General features: G+C 46.3%; 1 protein-coding gene across 1 annotated transcript; it reads left to right on the forward strand.

Annotated features, from left to right (window-relative positions):
- Nucleotides 1-489: 489 nt before the first annotated feature.
- Nucleotides 490-10,215, forward strand: LOC138681903 (general transcriptional corepressor trfA-like). Its single transcript, XM_069770207.1, has one exon. It carries the CDS (start codon nucleotides 3,415-3,417, stop codon nucleotides 8,176-8,178), a length of 4,764 nt encoding a protein of 1,587 aa, XP_069626308.1. The 5' UTR covers nucleotides 490-3,414; the 3' UTR covers nucleotides 8,179-10,215.
- Nucleotides 10,216-11,139: the final 924 nt, after the last annotated feature.

Consider the following 11,139-nt stretch of genomic DNA (forward strand, 5'->3'; position numbering starts at 1 on the left):
TAATCACCAAAAAATTGAAGAGCATTCACAAACTGTTCCCACTTTACCTCCGACCCAGGCTGAGGAGGACCAAGTTTTGTTTCAGAGACAAATAAGAGAATCTCATTTAAAAGGCGATTCCCACAGCCCGACCCTGTAAAGCACCGCTCCTGCGGCCGGGTGCAGGCAGGGTTGGGGCAAAGAGCCGGCTCCTCTTCCACCGCCACCGCGGCACGTCGGCTCTCCTCCGCTCCACGACACGGTGGTGTCTGCTCCGGAGGTTTTCCTGGGATGGACCAGCCAGCGGGATAGGGTTGCACTGCTGCCCGTTAGCGTATCAGGCCATTTGCCGCTCCGACGCTGCCGTGATAAGTGTCGCCGAAGGACCTGTAAATAAATAACTAAGCCGCCTGTCTTATGCATGTTAATTATTCGTGGGCCAAGAAGACAGGAAAGTTTTGAAGGTGGCTTTGCTTCCTCTGGAGGTCCAAGCGGTGTGTCCTCCAGCTGCCGACAAGCGTGCAGCGGTGCTTCCAGAAACCAGCAGCGCATCGAGGCAGCGTCACGCACATTAAAAAAACAAAACAAAACAGTGAAAACCAGCGTCTCGGTGGGAGGAGAGGGGCGAGGAGGCTGAAGTCCATGCTAGGCCATTTCACAGCATCAGGGATTTGCCCAAGTATCTGCCTCGTCGCCTGGCGTAGCTCACACCGCTGGGAAGTGACTTCTGCTGGCGTGGGGTTCCCTGCCCCGTTCCTCCCACCATAGGTGGGACTAGAGTTGACTATCTGTAGTTGATATAGAGGTGACTATATTTCACTGATAGGTCACATAGTTTAAGAACAGCAGGATGGAACTTGGGAAAAGGTGGTGAAGAAATATTAAGGATGGTGTCTTGGATTGTTGGAAGTGGTGGTCATGCTCCCAAACGTGAGAAACCATCTGACTTTGCCCTCCTTCCCTGAGGGGGAAGCATGGCGTTTTCCAAACATTGGGACAACGCAGACACATCACTGCCCACATTTTCTGCGATGGTCTCAGAATTTAGTGTCGTTGTACCACAGCCCTTGCACAGACCGCATTTCAGATTGACACGGTCGTGATGCTGGTTTGCAGGTGAGGTCATCTTGGAAGAACTGCAAATGCCCTAAATAGGTGCCATAGCTGTTTGCTCGTTTTCTGCTGCTTGCTGGTGAATACGGATCAAACACTCAACCCATGCAACAACATGTCTTGGTACTTAAGGCAGTGCAGTATTCCCACAAATGCTACATTTCAGATGGCATCCCATAAGAACCCTCTAATGTGGAAAAGGAAAACCCCGAACAGAGCTCACTAGTAATATATGTTAATGAAGCTGTTTGAATTTTACAGCTCAGAAGTGATTAATTACTGTGAATATTCCTTGCAGGGAGGGTCTGATCTTCTTCCCTTCACAATCAATAGTAGTTTGGCTATGCTGACCTCACCGAAAGCAGGACTAGTCCATATTTTACTGTGGCCATTTATTGTATCCAAAGTAGTCCGGAAGGGAGAGGTAAGCAGGACATCTGGTTCCACTGCTGTTCTGAGAGATCAGAGAGGACCCTAAATCACGCTGGTTGATGGCCCCACGTGTGCTTCTGAATACACCAGGCACTTCTTAGTGAGGAGAGGAGCGGTCTTCTGCCATGGCAAGATTTCAGTCAAAATATCAGCAGACTGGCGATAGGAAGGAGAGCAAACCAGGATATTTTTAGCCAATGATACCCTGAATTCTGATTTTTCTTTATTCTGAAAATTGCCATAGTTGTGACAAGCGGGGATCTTGGTGTAACATGGGAGCCTTGCCTCCTCCTCGGCTGTGGCCAACTCAGTAAGAGAAAGGGTGGATGTTACCACATTATGCACGTGGGAGCGTGCACCTGTGCTGTGCTGAAATGTGGTTATTCCCAATCAAAACCTACGAACTATTGTTTGTCACATTAGACATGGGCCAGTTGTCACGCTTTTTTATTGGCCTTTAAAAATATCTACAAAGTCATTATAAATAGACCTTCTTCCATTCAAGTTGGCCACTTCGTCCCACTGCTGAGGGATGTAATTTTCAATATGTGCACTTGAAATGCAGCCAAGTGGAATCCAAATGTCACGACCCGACTGGACGAGGACCGGCCCCCCCACTTTGCAAACAGCCTCCATAATATCGCAGTGGGGGGCCAGGTCCAATTTCATTCAAAGTCCGTGGGGTACCATCTGCTGGGGCACAGCTGGGCCTTCCCCAACCTTTCGAGGCTGACATTCCCTAAAGGATGAGTCTCTCTGCAGCCTTTCTTCATTTTCTACGCGTGGGCTTAATTTAAAGAATTTTTTATTCCACTTCTGCTCATAAAAATTAATCCCCTCCTGGTATGCAGGCTGCATTCTGTGCGTGAAGCTATTTCACTGCCCAGAGAAGTAACCTTGCAGCTTTTCGCAGTGTCAGAAAGCCGACACCTCTTGCTTTTTTCCCTCCTATCTCCATCTATTGTTATTGACTTCACGCTCCAGCTTTTGTGCTGAGTTCAGTATTTTATTTAGTAACTGATCCACACCAATTAAAGCATTGCATAAATCCCCAGCTGTCCAAGGGCCTGATTCTTCAAACTGAAGCGTAGGTCCAACATACCAGCCTTCTTCCTCCAGATTAAAAGGGGTTGTAGTCGAGGGACATTGCCAGGGTTGCTGCAGTGGTGCTGCCCTTCACAAAGCAGATTTAAGAGCCTTAGTCCTGATGTGGGATTTGAATGCTATCCAAAAGCAAATAATGCAAATCCTGTGGTGTTTTTTTTTCAATTCTGGAGAGGTACCTACTGACTTACTTCTAACCTGTACCAATAGCAAAAACTATCAGTGGCACATTTATGTTCCTCAGCCTTGAGATTGTGTTTCAATGGTTTGAGTCTGTTTTTATAACCCAGAGGCAGAACCATGTTTTCCTGCTAACTGCGTTCTCATCATATTTATCTTTGCCTACACTTTACCTATGCAGGAGAGGAAAATACCTTCGGTGTTGCCCTTGCATTAGGACACGGTAATACTAAATGAGCGAGGAGGGGCACAGAGGAGATGCGGTCACCGCGACTAGCGCTGCTTGCTCCCCTAAGTGCTTCCACTGCCCACAAAACACAGAAGAAAGAGCCGACGGTGCCGTGTGAGACTGTGTGTAGCCGTGCGCGCTCCCGCCACACCGTGCCTCACGAAGCTTGTAAAGCACTTTTTGCATGCTTTTTAACAGGTCACTAACGACAACTCTCTTGAGAAGTTCTAAATTAAAGTATTTTTTTCCATTTTACGCTCGGCTGCATGCCATTAAAGCAAAATAAGGAGGTAGCGGCAATGTTGATGATTTGAAAAGAACATTCGTGTTTTCTCTTGCACAGCACCAAAAGCACACGCTTTTGCGGAGATGATAAGATGCTGGTAGACCCTTTGGTGCTGAAGAAGAAGCTCAATAGGATGGCGACAGAGCAAGGGGCCTTTGCTGTTCTCAGCAGCCTGCTGCTGTACGTCACTGAGCTCGCGGCCGGCGATCCACAGCTCAGCAACAAGAGGACAAAATGGGCAGAAGATAAAGAAAACAAGGTGAGTTATAACCAGCCACGTCCAGATCCAAACAGGGGCCAGCATCCCACCAGATTTCAGCTCTTGCGGTCCAGATTTCTAAACAACAATCGTGAGCCGTACACCAAGAAAAGAAGAGAAGTTGGCAAACTGGTCATTAAAGAGAAGCTGTGGGTGAGCAGGGCTGGTAACAAGCTGGACAGAAGCAGAGACAGGAGAGGGGATGGAAAAGCAGCGGAGGAAGATGCAGACACAGCGCCCAGCGAGAGGGCCAGGTGGAGCTGCGCGAGTGGGAAAAACACAGTGAAGGACATCCTGAAGAAATTTTTAGCTGCCGAAGAAAAAGAAGCCAAGGAGAAGTCTCCCAGCTGGAAAAAGAAGGGGCCGAACAGCGGTTTGCCGAAAATAGTCAACAGGAGTTCGGTCCTGTCCAAACTGAAGGAGCAGTTTGAACAAAACGCTCTCTGCTCAGCTGCGGAGGTGAAAGCATCGCTCTTGCTCAAAGGTGAGAAAAAGACTAAAAAATTCCCGAGTAGAAAAACTATTCGTAAGCCAGAGGTCAGAGTCCTGCGCACGGCAGCAATGACAGCCACAGATATAAACAGTCCAGAATCCCAATATTTAGTGTGCTCCACGGTCCCAGTGCCCAGACTCAGCATCGTTACCGAAATTAACCATCCTTGGAGCTGGTCGAAAAATAACACCACGAAGCAGGCTTTCGGTCATGATACACCACTGAAGGAACAGGGGGGGTCCGACAGAGAGCCCGGTGAGAACAAAACACCCGCAAATGCAGCACAGGACAGGGAGGACAAAGAAGAGTTACCGCTGGCACCTGAGGCCGTGTCTGATGCAAAGGACCGTGCTGAGGCTAAAATAGATTTCACAAAGCAAAGACCCAACTTTACTCCTAATCTAGATAGCTCTTCCACTACCTGTAAAAACAAATCTCTTTCAGACTGCGTTCCTCCCTTGTCTGAATATAGTCTAGGCTGCGATGGGAATAACATGCCAGCTGGGCCTGATACATCTTCACTATTGGGGATTACCAATGCTGTGCGACATGTCAAGGAAGACAGCCCACCTCCTAACTCGCCTTACTCTGGCACAGCTGAAGGATCCCATGAACAAAGTCCTCAGGATACTAAAAGAGGTGAGATTCCTGAAATAACTATGTACGTATACAGTTCAGAGGAAGTTGACACAGAGCTCACAGAGCCAGAAAAGGATCCTTTCTTTGCAGGCCAAAAATGTTTTCCAGAGCAGAAAGCACTGGGAAACATTCTGCCATTTCACTCTCCAGGAGTCCAAGCATCTCATGAAGTTGAACCTCCAGTAGAGGATCGACTTCTAACTCTCCGAACACCAGCTTCTGGCAAAAGGCCACCGATAATCCAAAAAGAGGCACCAGGTTTAAGAGGCAGGTGTTCTGAAGAAGCCAAAGTAGGAGCGAAATATCACAGCGAAGAGAAAATATCCTCTACTTCTAGCAAAAATGCTAGTGATGTCCCAGCTAAAAAGGAAAAGGAGAATAAAACACCCAACAGCCAAATGCAAAATAAATCCAAAACCAAGCAGCCACAGCCTCCTCAAATGCCCAGCCCACAAAATAACTTTGGTAATTTCAGTGAGGACATATCAAATCCAGATGCAAATCAGACCAAACTCACACTCTCCTCAAATCAGAGCCAGGAGAAGAAGCCTGGTGCTGCAGAAGAAGAGCACATCTCTACTCATTCGGAAGAGACACAAAGCCCTTTGCCAGGTGACCTTGTGAAGCACCGTTCCTATACCGCGGAAGAAGATTTTGGGAAGGACAAATTATCTTCATCAAATGAAATGATGAATCATGCAAACAATCGAGCCCTGCACAGAGGTGCCTTGACTGACTTGGAGACCTGTCACAAGCCATCCAAATCTTTCATTGAGCGTGAAGAGGCCACTGCAGATGAGATGCCCTGGCCTGACTCTGAGGCACGGCAGCCACCCTCGTCAACCCCTTTACCAACACCAATGAGTGGGATTGCAGGACAAAGAATCCATCGCACTCTTGGAAATCCTCCAGCCCTTCGGCCTATTGATCTGGTGAGGCAGGGAGCTGGTGGCGTGGGAGACGAGCATGCCAGCGATGGCTGTGAGAAGCATCCACCACCCTCTTCAGACAAGTCGACAAACCATGGGAATGATACGACGGTGGAGAAGAAAACTGCATCTGATTGTAAGAACCAAGTGCTGCCCCCAAATCATGCAACAGAAAATGAAAACTCTACAGCTGAAGAGACAAATACATGTCCGAGATTTGAGAACTGTCTTTCACTTTCAACCAAGAAGCCAGGAAAACAGGAAAATAAAACCGCGCTAGCCAGAAAGCCCCTATTAGCCTTGAGAAGGAACCGAACACCAACTTCAGACAATACCACGAAGAAAGGAAGTGATATGCTGGAAGAGAACCTGTTTCCTTCATCCGATGAATTGGTCTCAGACCAAAAGAAGCATGCAAAAGGTAAAAATAAAGTCTCCAAACATACAAAGGATAAGCTTTTGTCATCAGGTGATGACATGAAGCATAAGAGTGATAGGACAGAGACAGATGAGAGAGACGAGAGAAATGTCTTGCATAAATCTGAGGAGGAACAAGTATTCACACCAAGTGATACCGGGGATCATGATAATAACTCTTCAAATGAGAAGAATGCTCATAGACCTCAAACATCCCAGTCACCTTCATCAGAGCACGATACCAACATTCAAGGAGTGAAAAATACTGGGCAGGATTTGAAGCGTGTAACACCTTCAAGAGATTTTGTGAAACACGAACATGATATGGCAGTAGATGAAAACATCACCTGCAATAAAGGGAAACACCACCCGTCCTCATCAAATGAACCAATGAAACATGCAAATGGCAGTGCAGGGATAAAAAACATCAAGTCAAGCTTCAAGAATTATTCGATGCCACCAAGAAATACATCAAGGCAGGACAATAAGACCACTGATGAGGAGAATACTCCTCATAATTTGAAAAATGAACCAGTGCAGCCTAAAAAGAGTTGTGAAGGAGAGAGGAATACTTCATGTGATCCTAAAAATCGAACACCATTATCAAATCCACTGATGAAGCAAGACAAGAAATCGTCCCCTCTAGAGTCACAGAAACAGGTGTCACCAGGTGACTTTGTAAAGCCTGAAACTAAGTTGTCCGAAAAAAAGACTAAACATGCCTCTGAGAAGATTCAGTCACCTTCTTCAAACAAAGTGCTGAAGCCTCAAGAAAGAAGCTCTTCAGGAGAGAAGAAGCAGAAGACACCAGCAGCGGCAGACACTGGGTCACCTGAAACAAAGGCTGTAAAAGAGGATAACAAGCACCAGCATTCTGGGAAGTACCAGCTACCTCCTTCAAGAAAATCAGCAAAGCGTGAGGAAAATACTCCAGGAGGAGACAAGCAGCAAACAAGATTTGAAGATTTTACGCCGCCTGATACGGATGCTGCAAAAGAGAAGAACAAATTTCCAAGTTCCAAGAAATACCGATCGGTATCATCAGAAACGTTGGTTAAGCCTCAAGAAAAAAATACTCCAGAACAAAAGCAACGAACATCAACTTCTGCAGGTTTTAAGAAGCCTGGTACTAACACTGTAAAAGAAAAAGATGGAGATCCAAATTCTGAGAAGTCACCCTCTTCAAACGAAGTGGTGAAGTCGCAAGAAAAAAATGCTTCAAGAGATAGAAAGCAGAAGACACCAGCAGCGGAGGACATCAGGTCACCTGAAGCAAAAGCTGTAAAAGAGGGTGATAAACACCAGTGTTCTGGGAACCATCAGTTACCTCCTTCAAGTAAATCATCAAAGCCTGAGAAAAATGCTCCAGGAAGAGGAAAACAACAAACTGTATCTGAAAGTTTTACAAAGCCTGATGTAAGGGCTGTAAAAGACAAGAACAAAGATCCAGGTTCTGGGACGTGCCAGTCCCCATCTTCAAATTTGCTGGTGAAGCCTCAAGAAAAGAATGCCACAGCCGAAAAGAATGCCACAGCCAAAAAGAAGCAATCACCACCGCCACCTGACAAAAAAGCAACGTATAAAACTGGTAGTCCAGAAAAGAAGAGTGGACCTGAGAGAAGAGAGAAATACCAGCTACGCTCTTCAGCTCAATCAGAGAAGCTCAGCAATGACAGCTCAGGAAAGGAAGGTCCTGCGGGCGACATCAAGAGCTATCAAGCTCCATTGCCAAGTGATGGCCTAAATTATAAAAGCAATACTGTCCCAAAATATACCAGTTTGTCTAATAGAGAGAAGTCCCCCAAATCATCCTCATTTCATGTTGCATCAAAAGACGAGGAAAATCCTGCTGGAAATCGAAAAAAGCAGTCTGGATTTAAGAAGTACCAAGTGCTCTCATCAAAGAATTTGGTGAGGCATGAGAAAGAGGTTGCTGAAAGGGAGGGGAGCTGGCAGGCAGCTGGCGAAACAAGTGAGGAAAAAGCAGAACTGGAGGACTGCTCTAAAGCAGTGTCATTCTCAAAATACACAGTGGAAAGCTACAGCGAAAGACTCTTAGATTCATCTTTCAAACCACTGATCATTAGAGTAACTGACACATTTAAACATCACAGCTAAAAAATACGGCTACAGCTTAGGCAAGGACTTACAACTGATCATGTCACTGATTCTCTCGATCTTTCTTTTTTCCTTTACTCTCCAGGGCATTATATTATCATTTTTTAATCACAAGGACGTTGATGTGCATCTATCTGAGCTGGGCTTTTTTCCTTTCTTAAACACTAGCCTGAAGACAAGAATTAAATTAATCACTGCAAGTGAATTAGCTAATCACTGAATTAATCATCAGTTTATAAATTAAATACGAGAAGGGCTTTGAGATCAGCGTGAATTCAGCCCTGCTCCAGACTCTCCTTACTAACTAATGGGTTTTGTTTGCAACAAAGATGACTGTTCAGGGTGAATTCTATTTGTATTTACTTATTCTAATGAAACTCCGCTAGTACTTCTTCCAGGAATGGTGGTAGGCAGTGTCAGCTTTAATTATGTCAAAAAGTGCTTGTTCTAAGCTCTGCCTTTTCACAGATTAACAGGACCTGTTGATCTATTGCTGCACTGAGTGACACTGTTAGCAGAAATAGTGAGGGAAGGAGGGGAACGCTTCATTTATCTGCAGAAAAATCCTCAAAGGACATTGACGCTACAAGAGGATTTACCGCAAATGCAAATGTTCAGCCTCATTAATATTAATATTGGAAAAATAGTGATTTAACCTCCTCTGAAGCTATTTGCACTTTGGCCATACACTGCGTGCATTCTTGTTGTAAAAATACGCCCTTTCAAGAGGTTCTTAATTACTGTAGAGGAACATGCAGCAAGCGTAAGTGCTCAGAAAAGCCCGACGCTGAAAGGCCCTGAGGACCTCTCCTGCGGACGATGTAAGCCAGGGAGAGGCAACACCTTGCCAGGGCAATTCAGATTTCCCAGGACATCTGCCCCACTCCAAATCCCAGGGCATGCAGACATGAGGCAGGTGCCGCAGCTCACGTTAAAAGTCTTAGGAAGTGTTTATTTTACAACGCAGTGTGAAACGGAGCAGTAAGAAGCAGCCGGCGCCACTGAATCCTGCTGACGGGATACGATTTTTTTGTGTGTTTACGGCAACAGCGGCTTCCGCACAAAGTTTGCGCGTGATGAATGTTTTTTTTCGGAGAAGCGAGGGCAGGGTTGCTGCCTTGGGTGTCGCAGCAAGGCTGCGACAGGCAGAGAAATCTTACAGCATCCCTCTCCCATGTGCCGGTTTAGCTTAGCGTCGTACCCGTGCATTCGGGTTAAAACTTACCGTGGAGCAACCCTAAGGACCCCCAGCTTCAGAAAGTTGCAGAGCTATCCGGAAAAAAAGTGGGTTTTACACAAGCAAGGGAATTTGATTTTTAGGACGCTCTTTCTGCGCAGCCCCGACCCACTGCCAGCGAGGGAACGAGGACACAAGGATGCTGGCAGCAAGCGGAGATCAAACCCGTTTGCCAGCACGACGGGCACCAGTCACATACGTGACAACTGGGCTGGACTGGCCGGCCACGCTGCCGGGAGGGAGAGGGGAGGTGAACATCGCGTCCCCCGACTGCTGAAGAGGCTTAGACTTTGATTTCTTTTCCTTCACCACAAGAATTAGGCTTTCTGGCATCCGGAGGCTCACAAAATTAAAATCACATATGTATATCACGCCGGTCCTCAAAACAGAGGCTAAACAGAATTTATTGGAGGCACAAGACTGCCCTTCTGCGCAGAGGTGTGTTTCGCCCACTGAGCTTTTATGAGCTGGCAACCATAAAGGCCACTTTGTACTAAACCTAAACCATAATTTACTTTTTATTGTCCATGATTTCATTTCCCATTTGAGAAAAGTCCTTACAACATAAAGCTTTTGCAGCAGACTTGAATAGTAAATTCTCTATGAGCTGGCTTTTCCTGCAAGCACAGGAGAAGCCGTTTTAATTATTCTTTTCTAATCTTTTAAAAGAAGAAATTTAAAGGGGGGTTTTTTTGCCCCTTATTCACATCTGGAAAGATCACTACCCTATCACAAATTAAAGGACTTCTGCCTGGCAGATATTAAGCAGGTAGTCAGTGCGTACCAGGAGGTACCCTCGACTCCTCCAATTTACACCTGCAACGTCTGTTTTTCTCAACAGAGATACAGCACTAGGAGACTCAGACGCAGCACCCTACGTTCAGGACAAGTCAGGCAGAGTCATCTTGTGAGGGTTAACTTTTAGGTTGCTGCAGACTTAATCTCTGCTGGTAAGACATAAATCATCCATCCAAGTCAATTGACTGTTCCTCCCTGAAGAGCACTTAAAACTTGACAGAGATTTGCACTAAATGCATCCTTAAGTGTAATGCCTCATTTAAGCAAATCACCAAGTTTTGTTTCAGGAGTTGACACAATTAATCCTCCAGGAAAGGAGAGAGCGAGGCCATGTGAATTCCAGTGGTGATGGCTAGAAGAGCAGTAGAAGATTGGTATGTCTTGCAGTCAACAGCCCAAAACAAGCCGCTCCAGACCATGCTGGCAGGAAATTTAGCGCTGGTGATAAGCAAAGAAAAGTCAGAAATGGGTATTTTGGAAAGAACAGGAGTTCAAGGAGGGGTACACAGATCTACGCCAGCTGTGCCAGAAGGGGTGCAAATGGCAAGGCTCGCACCCTGGTGACACCCTTGCCTGAGGGAGATACGCAACAGAAAATACGGTTTCATTCCCAGTGCCCAGGAATCCTTCCCAGCCTCCTTTGCCCCGGGCAGGAGAGGTCCCGAGCCGCTGCTCTCCTTTAAGCGCATCTCCCACCTTGTCACAGGAGAGGCGGTGGAGGGAGCCCTCCCAGGCTGCTATTTCACTTTGTCTGACCGGGTAACAGGTATTTTTGACGATCTGCTGGCACACCTCTTGGCTTTCATAGTTTTGCATGGTGGGTATAATTCTGTACAGTTCTGTTGCTCCACCATACTACAGCCTTCTGCTTTACTAAAACACATCTTTTGAGGCAAGCATCTCTCAAGGTTACCGAAGGCATTAGG

This window comes from Haliaeetus albicilla, chromosome 25 (genome assembly GCF_947461875.1).
Source record: "Haliaeetus albicilla chromosome 25, bHalAlb1.1, whole genome shotgun sequence".
Lineage (NCBI taxonomy): Eukaryota > Metazoa > Chordata > Aves > Accipitriformes > Accipitridae > Haliaeetus > Haliaeetus albicilla.

Coding starts and splice junctions, on each gene's coding strand:
- LOC138681903 (XM_069770207.1), top strand. CDS start 3,415: ATGCTGGTAGACCCTTTGGTGCTGAAGAAGAAGCTCAATAGGATGGCG.